Source organism: Syngnathus acus, chromosome 4 (assembly GCF_901709675.1).
Source record: "Syngnathus acus chromosome 4, fSynAcu1.2, whole genome shotgun sequence".
In the NCBI taxonomy this organism is placed as follows: Eukaryota; Metazoa; Chordata; class Actinopteri; order Syngnathiformes; family Syngnathidae; genus Syngnathus; species Syngnathus acus.
The window spans coordinates 10,566,116-10,582,738 of record NC_051090.1 but is presented as its reverse complement, the minus strand read 5'-3'; the positions used below and the strand labels follow the sequence as shown (position 1 = coordinate 10,582,738).

The following is a 16,623-nucleotide window of genomic DNA, read 5'->3' as shown; positions in this document are numbered from 1 at the left end:
GTTTTACCGAAGTCAAATTCCTTGTTTGGCACGCTCAAACATGGCGAATAAAAACTCTTGAATCTTGAGTATACAGATCCCAAACCATATGTCACAATAAAAAATAATTTCACTGAAAATAATACAGATTGGTGTGGTCGTTAGTTAGAATGGTGAGTCCTCAAATGGATTCATACAAGGGAGGAGATCTGTAATAAAAAAGAACAAGATTGATGTCTTTTTTCTGGATAATATGAAAAACAAGAAAGAAAAATATGCTCCAGAAGCAAACAAGTAAAGGCTTCATTTCGAAATCATTTGTTCCCGTAAGTCATATTATTGATCTTGACAGTGGGGAAATGTGTACCTTTGTGTTGCGCACCCTCCCCTTTGTTTACAGTGTTGTAACACGCTTGTATAAACTTTCCTTGGAAAAAGAGCAAATGCAGAAAAGTCCACCATGTTGCTGCTTCTGTTGCTGTGGGGGAGTATGGTAGATTCGTCTATCGAAGGTAGGCTAGTTACGTGTGTCTCTTTGTTGACGTACTAGCAAATCATGACGATGACATGACAAGAAAAAAATGACAAAATGATCAACTATATTTCTAGCTCCTTTGGACTGTACGCATCCACCTAACCTTGCCGATGGGGACACGGCATCCGTCACTAAATTAATTTACAGACATAATGAGAGGGTTGAGTACATTTGCCAGAATTTCTACGTGATGGAAGGGAGTCCCTACAAGACCTGCAGCAATGGACAATGGCTTGGCGACATGAAGTGCCTCAGTAAGTTTCAACAAATGCTGCTCTCCAAAATATGACCATGCATTCAATTCATTAGATCCATACATAGGATCCACTTCAAATGTGGCTGACGTTTTAAATATTTTTCTTGCAGAGCCCTGCACTGTGGACAGAGAACTCATGCGCTCACACAAAATTGCATTTCGATATGCAGGTGCCGGTCAGTTGTACTCGAGCCACAATGATTTCATCATGTTCAGGTGTGCCCTGGGAGCGAGACACGACGGCGTACTGAATATGCGACAGCGGTGCGTTGATGGAGTCATGGAACTGCCCAGCTGCCATTAGCATTTTTTGAGAAGCTACGACAGATGAATGTCACTTAGCAAAGAATGCATCGTCACCGGTCCGCAGTGTGTCGCGGTGTTGTTTGCTAGCAATAAAATAATTCTCAGTCTGTTGCTGCAAGCTGACATATGAACACACAGAAGGCCCCAGACACATTCAATTTACAGAGACAGAAATCGAATAAATCAAGCAACAAAAATGCATTTATTGTGGCCATGTACTGTACCTTAAAAACAAAGGAAAAAATGAGCTAACTTTACAACCTATTTACAAGACAATGGCGAGAGTGTTGGCCAACATCTGAATGGCCTTGAGAGGATCCACGACATTTGCAAGTTTGTCCTTCCTGAGAACCCAGTCGGGTGCAAACCTATAAAAATAAAGAGCAGAGCCATTGTCGGTCAGGCGCAAATTGTATATTGAAGCATGCACCCTTCTAACAAAAAAAAAAAAATACCTGGGCACGGGTTGGGATTTGCGTGGCGTTGCCGGGACGTAGAAGCTTCCATTGAGTGACGCGTTCATCTTGTGTTTGGTTACGTTTCTTTCCGTATCCAACTTGTGTTTGCGGACAGTGAGGCGGTAAATACTTCCTAGCCTATCCAAGACTTTCGGAGACCGCATCACCTCCTAGAAAAACAACCCCCAAAGATTGTAACACCTTCAAAATATGTAACGGCATTTTTCTTTTTTTTAAGTGGAGTAGACCTCGGCATGGCTTTTGTCTTGCAGGAGCAGAATCAGCAGAAAGCAGGCTTTGGTGAAGATGCTGCCACCTTTATCGGCTACTTTATCTCCTGCTTTCCCTCGGTATCGCTGGATTAGGTCTACCAATGTCTCCACTGAGTTTTCCACCAAATACACATTCTTGATGGTTTTGTGGTACTGTTGAAATAGGACAAAAGACATTTGGACGAATAGCTTCGGATTTGACATCAATAATCACAAAGTAAAAACAAAAAGGCGTTCCCGAAAAAAATTTAAAATAATTAAAAATAAGAATATGCGACCCCTGTGGGGACAAAGCGGTACAGAAAATGGATGGATGGATGAATACACAACATATGAAGGAGAAAAAGTGGATGGCAGAGCAAGCTGTTGTGTGGTGTAACCTTGGAGAGGTTGAGTAGGATCTGGATGGAGAAGTTGATGACATCCATGCAGGGCACGCTTCTGTTGCACGAGCGGATAAGGGTGAAGAAGACGCCGGTGGCGCCGCTCTCCACCAGGTGCTCGCAGCACACAGGGGACAACCTGGTGGCCGCTTCTGCAAATGGCAATTTCAGTGATCAAATTTGGGCAAAGATGCTTTTCCTAGAATTATTTGGATCAACATGCAGTTTTGCTGCTCAAGTCCACATTATCCATGTGATGCCATACACCGTATTTTCTGCACTATAAGGCGCACCTAAAAACCTCCAATTTTCTCAAAAGCCGACAGTGCGCCTTATAATCCGGTGCGAGTTATATATGGACCAATATGGATTCGTGGATGAGGACTAATTTATTAAAGTAAGCTTCACGTGTTTATTTTGTGTGTTGTGTGATATTAACGTTTGAGCAACATTGAGTTATTGATATATTGTTATTGTTTTCACTATTTCGAGTGTTACTATATTGTGATTGCATTAACGTTTGAGCAACGTTGAGTTATTTATTCTATGCGCCTTATAATCCGGTGCGCCTTATGTATGGACAAAGTTTTAAAATGGGCCATTCATTGAAGGTGCGCCTTATAATCCGGTGCGCCTTATAGTGCGGAAAATACGGTACATAAATACATGATAAAATAATAACTTGAATTGAAACGACTTGCAGAATAGGATGACCTCACCGAGGTTTTTCAGAGCTTCCAGGAGGGAGGAGAAGTGCTTGTATCGAAGGATGCAGTCCAGCGCAGATGCGGTTTTGTTGCGCAATTGGTCCTCCTCCCGGGCGCCGGCGGAGACTTTACGCAAACACTGTCTCAACTTGACCACTTTGGCATTGTCATTCAGTCGGCGGGAGACATGTCCTCTCCAAAGAGCCTAAGTGGAAAACATTTCAGATTGCAGACATACTTTGAGGAATATTCAATCAAATATTCGGATACGTAGCATGAAGCAACGCTACCTGAATTTTGACCACGCCCCGTTCAACTCTCTTTTGGCGCCGGAGGAGGAGGAACTTGCGAGCGGCACGTTGGATGACCGCCGCGGAATTGTGTCGACGGGCTAACCAACGGCGGACTGCTCTCTGGGCTGTGACCACCTTCCGCCGCTGTGCCAGATAGCGTCTCCGTTGGAGCCTTGCTCGCACCAGATTCTGAAAGCAAGCAAAGGAATGCGTGAACGTTTGTCTTTAGACTTAAAAAGATGCGAAGGTTGCAATCGCACTTGTATGACGATGACAGAGTGCATCTGTCTCTTGGCAGACTCCAAGACCCAGTGTGCTCGCAAAGCTCGTTGGATCTTGATGGCACTCAGGTGGTGGTAGACCGCGGCGGCAAAACCAAGTCTCCTCCGTGCACGGGTAGCCTCAAGTTCCTTCATGATAAAAACAATGACAGGATCACTTTTAAATGTGCAACACGTGCAAAGCCCCAAAGAATTGATCCGTACCCGTTTCAGTCCAATCCAGGCTCTGTAGTGCGTCTGAAGCATAATCGTAGCCCGTCGCAGTCGCAAATACTCCTTCCGTTGTACATTGGCGAGCAGCGTTGCTCGGACCTTCTGCTGCAGCTTCATGGCTGCCTCTCTCCTCTTCTGGAAGATGCGTCTGTGGACTGAGCATCTCCAGTACGACTGGATCAAAGTGGCAGCCCGACTTTGCCGCCGAATGTCCCGCCTAATGCGGTGACCTCGATACGCAGCCTGAAGAACCACAGCGGACTGTTTGATTTGCAGGAACTTATGTCTGTCTTGCCTTTGCTGCATTAAGGCCCGGAAGTACTTCTGAATGATGATAACAGACGCACACACCAGCTGAAATTTCACAAGCTCGACGTGCCTTCGGTATGCCAATTGGATCACAGTGGCCGCCTGGTGTAATTGAGCAATGCGCTTGCGGCTTTGCTGGCCTCGGTATGCCGCCTGAAGGACGATGGCGGCGCCGCGCACTTGCAGGAACTTTCTCCTCTGAGATTTGGCTGCCGCAGTAGCACGAAACCTTTGCTGAATGGTCAGTGCAGAAGATTTCAGTTCCTTGAAGCGCTTGGACTGACAATGAGCTCTGAAAGTTGTTTGAATAGTCGTAGCGGCCTGAGACATGCGTCTGATGGATTTTCTTGATTGGCTTCCACGGAAGGCGGCTTGGAGGCAAATCACGGCGTTCCTGACTTCCTCGTAATGTTTGACTTCGAGGCTTCGCTGTCGTTGAGCTCTAAATCTCTGCTGCAAGACGCCGATGGCCCAGAGTTGTTTCTTCAAAGTCCGTTGCTGAAGATGTCTCTTAAAGTTTGCTTGAATGATGGTCGCAGCTCTGTGCATCACAGCAATTCTTCTTCTCTCCAAATGACCGCGGGAAACTGCCTGCAGACAGATGACTGAGGATCTGACTTTGAGGAAATGCCGCCTTTCTTTCTTTTGAAGAACGTGGGCTCGGTAGCCTCTTTGGATGATGACGGCTGACAGACGCACGGCCTGGAATTGGACTTGTTCTCGGTGCCTTCTGAAAGCAGACTGGATGACAGTTGCAGCCTGATGCCTTTGTCTGATGGCTTTTCTTGATTCCATTCCCCGGAAGGCGGCTTGGAGACAAATGACAGCTTTCCTGACTTCTCGATAATGTTGAACTTCAACGTTTCTTTGACTGACAGCTCTAAATCTCTGCTGTAAGACACAAGCAGCCCGGCGTTGTTTCCTGAAGAGCAATTGTTGATTGTGCTTCTTGAAGTTGGCTTGTATGACCGTCGCTGCTTTGTGCATCTTGGCGATCCTTTCTCTCACGGAGCAACCCCTGAAAGCCGCCTGAAGAATGATGGCAGAGGATCTGATTTTGAGGTAGACTCTCCTCTGGTGTTTCTGGAGGATGTGCGCCCGGTAGAATCTCTGGATGACAACGGCTGACAGACGCACGGTCTGGAATTGGACTTCTTCTCGGTGCCTTCTGAAAGCGGACTGGATGAGAGTTGCAGCCCGATGTCTTTGTCTGATGGCTTTTCTTGATTCCATTCCCCGAAAGGCGGCTTGGAGACAAATCACAGCTTTCCTGACTTCTCGATAATGTTGAACCTCAACGTTTCTTTGACTGACAGCTCTAAATCTCTGCTGTAAGACACAAGCAGCCCAGTGTTGTTTCCTGAAGAGCAATTGTTGATTGTGCCTCTTGAAGTTGGCTTGTATGACCGTCGCTGCTTTATGCATCTTGGCGATCCTTTCTCTCACGGAGCAACCCCTGAAAGCCGCCTGAAGAATGATGGCAGAGGATCTGATTTTGAGGTAGTCTCTCCTCTGGTGTTTCTGGAGGATGTGTGCCCGGTAGAATCTCTGGATGACAACGGCTGACAGACGCACGGTCTGGAATTGGACTTCTTCTCGGTGCCTTCTGAAAGCGGACTGGATGAGAGTTGCAGCCCGATGTCTTTGTCTGATGGCTTTTCTTGATTCCATTCCCCGAAAGGCGGCTTGGAGACAAATCACAGCTTTCCTGACTTCTCGATAATGTTGAACCTCAACGTTTCTTTGACTGACAGCTCTAAATCTCTGCTGTAAGACACAAGCAGCCCAGCGTTGTTTCCTGAAGAGCAATTGTTGATTGTGCCTCTTGAAGTTGGCTTGTATGACCGTCGCTGCTTTATGCATCTTGGCGATCCTTTCTCTCACGGAGCAACCCCTGAAAGCCGCCTGAAGAATGATGGCAGAGGATCTGATTTTGAGGTAGTCTCTCCTCTGGTGTTTCTGGAGGATGTGTGCCCGGTAGAATCTCTGGATGACAACGGCTGACAGACGCACGGTCTGGAATTGGACTTCTTCTCGGTGCCTTCTGAAAGCAGACTGGATGAGAGTTGCAGCCCGATGTCTTTGTCTGATGGCTTTTCTTGATTCCATTCCCCGAAAGGCGGCTTGGAGACAAATCACAGCTTTCCTGACTTCTCGATAATGTTGAACCTCAACGTTTCTTTGACTGACAGCTCTAAATCTCTGCTGTAAGACACAAGCAGCCCAGCGTTGTTTCCTGAAGAGCAATTGTTGATTGTGCCTCTTGAAGTTGGCTTGTATGACCGTCGCTGCTTTATGCATCTTGGCGATCCTTTCTCTCACGGAGCAACCCCTGAAAGCCGCCTGAAGAATGATGGCAGAGGATCTGATTTTGAGGTAGTCTCTCCTCTGGTGTTTCTGGAGGATGTGTGCCCGGTAGAATCTCTGGATGACAACGGCTGACAGACGCACGGTCTGGAATTGGACTTCTTCTCGGTGCCTTCTGAAAGCAGACTGGATGAGAGTTGCAGCCCGATGTCTTTGTCTGATGGCTTTTCTTGATTCCATTCCCCGAAAGGCGGCTTGGAGACAAATCACAGCTTTCCTGACTTCTCGATAATGTTGAACCTCAACGTTTCTTTGACTGACAGCTCTAAATCTCTGCTGTAAGACACAAGCAGCCCAGCGTTGTTTCCTGAAGAGCAATTGTTGATTGTGCCTCTTGAAGTTGGCTTGTATGACCGTCGCTGCTTTGTGCATCTTGGCGATCCTTTCTCTCACGGAGCAACCCCTGAAAGCCGCCTGAAGAATGATGGCAGAGGATCTGATTTTGAGGTAGTCTCTCCTCTGGCGTTTCTGGAGGATGTGTGCCCGGTAGAATCTCTGGATGACAACGGCTGACAGACGCACGGTCTGGAATTGGACTTCTTCTCGGTGCCTTCTGAAAGCGGACTGGATGAGAGTTGCAGCCCGATGTCTTTGTCTGATGGCTTTTCTTGATTCCATTCCCCGAAAGGCGGCTTGGAGACAAATCACAGCTTTCCTGACTTCTCGATAATGTTGAACCTCAACGTTTCTTTGACTGACAGCTCTAAATCTCTGCTGTAAGACACAAGCAGCCCAGCGTTGTTTCCTGAAGAGCAATTGTTGATTGTGCCTCTTGAAGTTGGCTTGTATGACCGTCGCTGCTTTGTGCATCTTGGCGATCCTTTCTCTCACGGAGCAACCCCTGAAAGCCGCCTGAAGAATGATGGCAGAGGATCTGATTTTGAGGTAGTCTCTCCTCTGGCGTTTCTGGAGGATGTGTGCCCGGTAGAATCTCTGGATGACAACGGCTGACAGACGCACGGTCTGGAATTGGACTTGTTCTCTGTGCTTTCTGAACGTAGACTGAATCAAAGTGGCCGCCCGATGCCAACGAGCAACATCCTTCCTGAGCCACCGTCCTCTGTACGCGGCCTGAATGATGACTGAAGACTTGCGCATCTTTTGATAATGTCGCATTTGAGCTTTGGCCGCGACGGTGGCGCGGTATCTCCGTTGCACAGCGAGGGCTGCTGACTTGAGGGCGAGGTACTTCTCGCGTTGACGGTGCGCTCGGAAAGTTCTCTGAATGGTCGCGGCAGCCTGATGCTTTTGTTTGACAAGTCGTCTGGATATCACCGCCCAGAGGGCGGCTTGTAAGACGACGACGGCACGTTTCTTGGCACTCAGAGCCAACCTCTCTCGTCTCATTTCTTTGTTGGCTTGGTAACGAGCTTGCACAACACTGCAAGCCCATCGAAGCCTCTTGTAGTAAGTCATCTGCCGATACCGCCGGAAATGCGACTGAATCTTCACGGCAGCATGACGCTTGATGCTCAACTGCCTTCGGCTCTTGTGTCCCCTGAAAACCGCTTGAATGCAAATGGCTGCTCCGCGCTTTGACGCAAATTGCAGCCGTGCTTCTCTCATTGCCCTCACAGCTCGGTACCGCTGCTGGAGAACCAAAACTGCCGTCTTCAAAGCCAGAAATCGATTCCGCTCTTGGAAGGTGCGAAATCTTCTCTGAATGACGCTGGCCCAACGGTGCATCTGTGCAATCTTCATGCGGGCGGAGTAGCCGCGATATGCGGCCTGGATGATGACCGCAGCAGATTTTGTGCTTCTGTACGTCTCCCGCTGCCGATCCATGAGGATTTTGGCCCGGTATCGCTCTTGAATGGTGATTGCGGCACACTTGGTAGCAAGATAAGCCGTCCGGGCTCTGCGCATTCTGAACAGAGCCTGGATTGCTCTGATGGCCTTGTTTCTCTTCTTGAATTCTCGTCTTGCTCTCCAGCCTCTGTAGACCGCTTGGATTTTTACGGCGGAGTTCTTTAGCTCTTTGTACTCGTGCCGCTGCGCTCTGCCGTGGAGTCGAGCTCGATAACGGCACTGGATGGTGACGATCGCGCTCTGAAGGAGAACGTATCGTTTTCGACTCAAATACATTCTGAGCGTGGACTGGATGACGGTTGCGGCGTTGTGCTTTCTCTTCAGGTCTCTTCTGACTTTCATGCCCCGAAATGCGGCCTGGATCGTAAGAGAGGCTGCCCTCTTCTGGAGGAACGCTAGCCTGGTTTTCTTTCTGAGCATATAAGCCCGGTAGCGCCGTTGAATGACAACGGCGGAGGCCTTTTTGGAGCGGAAGTCCACTTGAGCCTTGTACCGGCGGTAGTGTGCCCGGATAATTGTTGCACACTGGTGGTATTTTTTCATCCTCATCCTGTCAGCTCGGCCTTTCCAGTGGGCTTGTACATTGAGTGCGGCCTTTCTTAGCGTGTCATATTCTCGCTTTGTCTTACGGGCTAAAAGTGTGGCTCGGCGCTTTTGCTGAATTGCAACTGTTGCTTTTCGCAGGATGACGTAGCGCTTTTGGGAAACAAATTTCCTGAAGGCAGCTTGTATGGCAGTTGCTGCAGCGTGCCGTCGCTTCAGCGCATCCCGCTTTCGTTTCCGACGGTAAGCCACCTGAATGGTCCTGGCGGCACGGCGCATCTTGACAAATCTTTGCCTTTCGGCGTCTCGTCTTGCAGAGGCTCTGTACCAGAGCTGGATTTGGACGGCGGCGCGTTTCTTTTTCTCGGCCAGCTTCCTCACGCGGTGCCCCCTGAGGGCACTCTGAATGACGATGGCCGAGCTGTGTTGCAACTTTTGCCTCTGAAAGTCACGCCTTTGCGCCTGACCTCTGTAGTGGGCTTGAATGAGCAAGACGCTTCTTTGGATCTTTCGGTATTGGCGTGAGCACCTTTGCATTCTGTAAAAAGACTGAATCTTGACAGCGGCAGCTGTTCTTTGGGCCATTTGCCACTTCCTATATGCGCTTTGTATTATTTTGGCAGCATGGTTTTCTTGTTGAGTTTTCTGGATGTTCCACAGTCTGTAGCCTCTCTGAATTTTCACCACTGCAGCTTTGAGAGTCAGATAACGCTTGCGTACGTTTCTGGCATGAATCTGAGCTCTTAAATATCTCTGCAAGACAGTTGTCGCCCGGCGGACTTTCACAAAGGCAGAGGCGGCTCTCTTCATTCGCCACTGCGCTTGGACAACAATGGCGTTGTACCGGAGTCGCTGGTAATATCTCGCCACTGAAAACTTTCTCCACTGTGCCTGCGCAGATAACAAACAAGTGTTTGTCGACCAATTCCACGAGCCTCTTTACATTTGCAGTACATGAATTTGTGATGTATACTGATAAAACGGCCGCCATTAACAAAAAGTGGTCGTGACTCGGTGCCGGTTTTGCAGACTTGCGCAATGCTGACGATTGCCTCAGTGAGGCTGATTAGAGCGTCTAGCAACAGAAGATAGCAAATAGCTGAGACGAGGCTCCGGCTGAGAAAATGGAAACTGGCGGTGGTTGACTGCATTTGTGTGTTACCGCTATCTTTTGTCGACAGAATCACAGCAATAGAAGCGGTCGAGCTACCTGGATGATTGTTGCGGCTTGATTCCGCCTGATGAGGAGCTCTGCCTCTTTTTCCATCTGCAGCTTCTTGCGGGTAACAAAGCCTCTCCAGGCTGACTGTATGATTATGGATGCTGCATTTTGCTTCTTGGCCCGGCATCGCAGGAGGAAACGCTTGACAAGTGCCTGAATTTTCCCAGCGGCCATGTTTCGCTCCTGTTTCAAAAAGTAGCAATGGTTGCCATTATTTACTTGCGTGACAGATATTGGACCTGCGAAAGCCGTTTGCCTTCCGTGTGAGAGTCACCTGGTAGAGTTGCCAGTCTTTCTTAATCCTGTAATTCCTCCAGACACTTTGTATGATGCGAGCTGCTCTGGTTTCATTGCGCAGGTCCAAGAGACGAGCACACAGGAAAGAAACGTAAGATATTACAACCTGTTGAAGAGAGACATTTTGAGAAAAAAGGCCAGCTTTTCTTCTACCCTCAGACATTGGCCAAGTTTGTTACAACGTGGAGTCGCAACATACTGAAGGAGTCTTTTTTTAGAGATGTGGTGAGATGCTAGTTTGGCGACCCACCTTCTCATTGGGGATGGTGTTGGACATGTCAGCTGGGTTGATCATGGCGGGCACGCCGCCCAGGAAAGCCGCTGCACTGTTAACCAGCCGGAAGTTGCTTTTCTCATTTTCCAGTAACTCTTTAAAGTCCGCAAAGGGACACGAGGCGCCGGTTCCTGTAAATCACAAACAACAAAAAAACTCAAATTTGGAGCACATCCATCCATTTTCTGTATCGCTTAGTCCAGTATATCTAATTTATTTCGAGATTGGCGAGACCGACCGTGTGGGCTTTCGAGAGCGTCGTCAAAAGAGCTGTCGGAGTCGAGGGCCGAGCGGTTGAGCTCCAGGCGACCCCTGGATGAGCAATCTACGGTTTGGGTGGTGCTGTGGTGGACAGACTCCTCCGCTATGAGACTGGGATGGTAGTGATGGATGAGGTAGCAGAGGACACGGCCGTCTGAGAACGTCACAGTGAAGTTCTCCAGCTAAACAAAGGCAAAAGTGATTGTTATTTAGAACAGCGAAGAAGATGACTAATACATTCAAATATTGATGTTTGAAGCAGAAGAATAATTCTGGTTTTGCCCATACGAGTACCCTCCTCTCCCACTTTTGAACTGACACGTTGCAACGGTTCGAGACAAAGCAACCTGGCAACAAACAAGCACGACGGCCATTTGACAACAAGATCTCACCGTGAGATGATAGAAGTCACACACAGCTCGGGCCCATTCCATCAGCAAAACTATTTTGTTGCTACGATGGTCGTACGGCGCCTTGGTTTTGAGCGCGCCGGTCGCAGGGTCCCGGCCGGCCCTGGCAGATGCCCACCTCTGCTTTGACAGCAGAGATCGCCTCAAGAAAGCAATCTCCTCCCGCAACTGATGCTCATCCAAAATAAGCTCCACCTAAACGACAGATTATTGACATTAATCCAGATCCATCCATCTCGTACCGCGAATCAGATACACACCTGAAATGAAAAAATTATTTTCCACAAAAGGCTCAACGTCTTCTCCCTGTGCCCATCCACTATGTCTTTGCAACTTATGATGGAGCCTGGAAAGGAAGACAAGAGTCCCAATTTGATGATGAACGTGTACAATTTTGTTTTGATTGATCTTAAATAAAAAATAAAAAAATGTCTTGACAGTTTTAGGAAATCTTTGAAGAAAGGAAACACAATTATTGGTAACTTTGCTCAATTTACTGAACCAGGAAGCTTATTTTAAGTCATGTTGACCATTTTGCCACCCAAATGCGAAATCTGTGGAACTGAATTGATTCCTTTCACTTTTGACAAGCTTTTGGTTCAGCTGAGCAATGCTAATTAATTACCATGTTCGTCGTTCAGGTCGACCCCTCTGATTTTAAGTACTTGCAAGGCAATATCCACGTTGTGGATTTTTTGCAGGCGGCTGATGGCAGGCAGTCGCAGCTTTGCTGACAAGCTCCAGTCCTTTGTGAGGAGCTCCATGACTCTCCTAAAGAAAACCAAACACAAACAAGCCAATGATAACCCGCAAAATTGGGCAAAGTACGACATTGACGTTGTGTCACTTACGCCAGTCGAATTCCACATTTCAAGTCAACAGACAAATTCACCACGGCGTAATCGAACTCGTCGAGCAGGGTTTGAACATGAGACACCGGGAACCCGAGGTAGCCCAGATGCCGAGGGAGAATCCCCTCTCCGCTTAAGAAGTCTCGTGAGAAGGCCAGCAACAAGTCTTTACTTGTCTGCAAAAAAATAAATACATGATCTAAATCGAACCAAATCCAAAAACAAAGGAACACCATTATCTTTGAGGAAGCAACATCTGTAAAGGAAATGACATGAAGATGCAAAGAATTACAATGACAGCTGACTGAGCCAGTGCAAATTTTATAAATACGTAAATATGACAAAATCTGATTTGCATCCGTTTTCATGTTTCCTAAGACCAACCTTGAACTCTGCGTCAACACAGAAGAGGCAAGGGTCATGCTCAATCAGGCGAGATCCTTTGGCCCTGTCCAAGAAGCACACCAGCAAGAGCAGCTTCTTCAGAGTGAAGCTCGACAGCGCCTCCTCGTGGCCTGAACCGAAGAGACAGACAGCAGCACAATCCAATGTTTATTTTGTAAATGTGTGCAGCGCTTTGGCAAAACCCAAAAAATAGTATTCTACTCTCATGTGGGACTCAAAGTACTAGTGCAACAGGAGTCCTGATGAGTTGCTTCAGAGTCAAGAAAGCAAAACCATTATAAAATAATCAACGATATTTCAGACAAGATTTGGCTCATGGAGCTGCAATCAAATGAAAATGCTTTTAATATTTAAAAATAAATAAAGGAAATGTGCAGACAGCCCAAGTATATTACCGTCTTTGTAAAGATGAGGAACTTTGGCATGTCTGAACTCAGCCGCGATGTCAGGATTCCACAGAAGACGCTGGAGGATGAACATAGCCAGACCCATCGCGTCGCTGTTGCTCTCCAGCGAGATCATCTCCCCAAAGATGGTCTAAACGGAAAGACCACTTTTATCCGCCACACTATTAACAAAAAGAATAAAAGCAGAAGCGAGACATACCTCAAGCCCAATCCTTAACCACAGAGGATTGTAGGAAAGAAGCCAGTTGAGGATTTTTTGACGTTCACCTTAAAAAAAAAAAAAGCAACTTTTAAAAACAATGTATTACATTTTTTTTTCAATCCAGTGGTCGGTCGTACCGATATCTTTCCAAAGATGGCGGTCTTTGCGGATGAGGAGCCTCTTGGCCTCCACTTCGAGCTCCAACCTCTTAATGGCCTTGACCATTGTCTCCGAGGTGAAGAGCTGACAGGCCGCCCGGCGGAGGCGGTTCAATTTTCGCCGGGCTGTGTACGTGCGGAAAGACACCTCTTCTTTGGTGGGAGCTTTCAGAACACTGAACTTGTCGCTGCAGCCCATTGCGCTCACTGTGCAAAAGATCATTTGAAAAGAATTAAGATGTCGAGTCAATAAAAAATATTGTCAGAGATGTCAAATCGCCACCTTTGGTCGTTTCCGTGTTGACTTTGAAATCATCCGGGGTCAGGACGTAGTTGAGCCACCAGGCGAAAGCGCTCTCCTGCTTCTCGATCCAACGCTCGTCGTAGAACATGTTCTTGGCAGCAAAAGGAAGTGGATGCCTGGGAATAGCTAACAACACGGTAGAACTTTCTTAATGACCCAATCACATCATGGATTAAACACCTGAAGCAGAAAAAAATAAAATTACCTGTCTGAGTGGGTTTGACAAAGACCAACTTTGACATTGCCACCGGAGCCATCTTGCTACGCTCTGTTCTGGATGACCTCAGCGAGACGGCACCTTGGGACAAACCACAAGCGGCGTTTTGAAGTCCATCCTAAGCACAGCTAAGGAGTAAACATAACTCGTGTGATACCTCGCAGCGGGAGCTTGCCGCTTGCTGGCTTTGTCTGAGCCGAGACGGACGACTTTATGGTCCTCACGGGAGTTTTCGTTGAATGCAGAGAACCTGTGTGGATAAGATACAGTACAGCGTTTGAAGTAAGAAATAAAAATAATAATTCCTGGTACTGTACAGACCTCCAGAGGGAACTAGCTATTATCGGGCGAGCGGGCTAGCCCAAAATCTGTGCTTCATTGACTCCCACTGAATTGCATTTTCCGCTCTTGGATTTTTACATTCACAGACTCGTTTTGTGAAGTACCTTTTGACTTGATCGATGGCCTCCGAGACGCGGCGCTGTCCTGCATCGATTTCCCGGGCTCTCGTCTCCAAGTCACCATTTTGCTCTTTTTAACCAGCTCAATTTTCCCGCCGTTGTCGGTCTTAGCGGAGCCTTTCGAATGCTCACTCTTCCTCTTTCTGCCCATTGTCACAGTATGAACAGGAAAGAAGTCGTTTTGGGTGGACTGATTGGCTGAGACCAGCCAGGGAAGCAAATCCGTTTCAGGTTGGTGATGATTTGATGCGTTGCTGCAGTGAAGTGGAGAAGACTGGCCCAGGGGTAACGGGGGGGACAGGGTGAATGTGGCGGGGGGGACATTGTGGGATGGGGGGGTGACACCCGAGTGAGTTCGAGGGGAGCTGACATGCACGTTAATAGGCATTTGTGCATCATCCAGTTTCGGTGTCTGTTTGCTGGTCAATTCCTGGAGTGTTTGGCTGCCGATTTCCTCGGGCTTCTCCGTTTGTGCGTCTGGTTCTATCACGGGAAGTTGGGGGCTCCCCGGTCCAGACTCACTCTGGCTGCTGCCTTCCAACAACTCAAGTGTTTGCTCCATCAGACGCCGCCTTGACTTCTTTATTTTTCGTCCACTTTCGTAATTCATCGCTTTGCTTTTTATCACCGTGTCACAGTTGAAAGATCGGACCGTCAGTTTTTTGTGCTTTTCGGCTTTGGCAGCACCAACCTCTTTCCTGACAAAGAAAGTCAGCCTCGGCTCCGTAGACTCCGACTGGTCTGGGCTACTGGGACGGGCTTTGAAGCAGTCAGGACCCTCGTTTTTAAACTCCAGGGAATCCGAAAATTCGCAACTCGAACTGGAGTCTTTAGGACTGCGGTTGATGGGCGCGAGATCAGAGTTGATGAGTGCCAACGCATCGGTCAGACATAACGCCGGGCCTTTGGGCACCGTCACAGGACCTGCGTGTTCCACCAGCTCAACGTGAGGCATGAGCTTTTTGAGCTGCTCTGGCGTCCCGATAGGTGAGAGTGTCGTGTTCAAAATTTTAGCAAGCTCTTTGTTTTCAAGCTTCCCAGCCAAGGAGCCCGAACTACCAGTCATCTCGTTCTCGTTTGTGACTAACGCAAGACGAGGGTGCTTCTGATGGACCACGTTCACCTGATCCGCGAAAAGGAGACGCCCTTTTTCCCCACTGGACTTCACTCTGCTTGTTTTTCCATCATTGAGGGGAGCAAGAGGACTGCGGACTCTATACTGTTGCTTCCGGGACACACGTATTGTTTTATTGGCAGCCATCTTCGTCAGAGGCGTTCCGTATGGAGATCCTTTTTCATATCCCCTCTTCTTGTTTTTAATGACATCCCATAAGCGCCTCTAAAAAACAAGAATAAAGAGCATGAGTGGTTAAGCAATATGACATCAGTTTCTTAGGAATCAGCTTCCTAAGGTCACATGATCAAATCCTGAAAACAGGTGAGCACGTCTGTGACGTTTTAGTATCATTGCAAGCGATGCACTCAACAAATCACAGTTGATACCCGAGTGCATCACTTGCAATGACACTAAAATGTCACTTCTGTGCTGAATGCATGAGAATGGTGTGTTTTATTTGAACCGGTGTAATTACCTTTTTCTTTTGAGGGGCTTCTGCCTTCCCCAGCAAAACGGCCTGGTGCTTGAGGACCCCATTGGCATTGAAAATAATCAGCTCTCTGATTCCTCCCTCTTCTGTTGGAGTCCAGGTGAGAGTCAGGGTATATGAGCTCTGGGGCTGAAAACAAGAAAATTATATCGGTCAATCACATGTGATAATTCATTTTGGCAACTTCAATGATGATTGATCATTTGGCATTAAGAGTTAAATTTAGTTGACAACACAAGAAAAGAGATTATATGTTGTTTACGATTGTGCCAAAGTAACCGATGAAATGTCCAGCTATTGCACAAACGTTCTGTAAAGAGTTACAAACTAGAAAACAGAGGAACATACCCGAATCGTGAATGTATCGCTGTCCACAGAAAAGCCTTTGCTCGATGGGATTTTATGGACAGCCACCGCAATCTCTGTATCCTCTGTTGGATTTTCGATTCGCAAAGCAGTCGATTTGGATGTGCCTAGCCTCACAGTTCCAAAAGATACAAAAGGAGCCTTTGAAAACAAGGCCAGGCTCAAAACAGCAATGTCGTTTTCCTTGTCATTGTCGCCATTCCTTGTTGGACTAAATTCCATAAACCCGCCGTGAGCGGAGGACAAGGCTGTAGTTTCAGGCATGTCGCTACCGTAATAATGAGCTACTTTCCATGCGATTTGCTGGTTCGTAAAATTATTTATAGCTCGATATACACTGCTGTTGACTGTAGAAGTAGTTCCTTCAACGATCACGCTCTCCCTAACGTACAAGACACTCGTTTATTTTCTCACGTCAATGGAATGTTTTGAATTCAGCAATGGATCAAACAGCCAATGATAATCGGGGA

General features: G+C 47.5%; 1 protein-coding gene across 1 annotated transcript; it reads right to left on the bottom strand.

Annotated features, from left to right (window-relative positions):
• Nucleotides 1–1,255: 1,255 nt before the first annotated feature.
• Nucleotides 1,256–16,570, bottom strand: aspm (assembly factor for spindle microtubules). Its single transcript, XM_037249264.1, has 26 exons — nucleotides 16,136–16,570; nucleotides 15,773–15,916; nucleotides 14,166–15,519; nucleotides 13,877–13,969; nucleotides 13,708–13,800; nucleotides 13,482–13,628; nucleotides 13,178–13,405; nucleotides 13,038–13,105; nucleotides 12,827–12,968; nucleotides 12,411–12,541; nucleotides 12,027–12,202; nucleotides 11,801–11,946; nucleotides 11,436–11,521; nucleotides 11,158–11,370; nucleotides 10,743–10,947; nucleotides 10,481–10,635; nucleotides 10,208–10,336; nucleotides 9,922–10,116; nucleotides 3,675–9,602; nucleotides 3,450–3,599; nucleotides 3,187–3,378; nucleotides 2,909–3,101; nucleotides 2,187–2,341; nucleotides 1,783–1,959; nucleotides 1,532–1,704; nucleotides 1,256–1,444 (listed from the first exon to the last, which is right to left on the bottom strand). Exons 1-26 carry the CDS (start codon nucleotides 16,415–16,417, stop codon nucleotides 1,342–1,344), a joined length of 11,058 nt encoding a protein of 3,685 aa, XP_037105159.1. The 5' UTR covers nucleotides 16,418–16,570; the 3' UTR covers nucleotides 1,256–1,341.
• Between the last annotated feature and the right edge of the window lie 53 nt (nucleotides 16,571–16,623).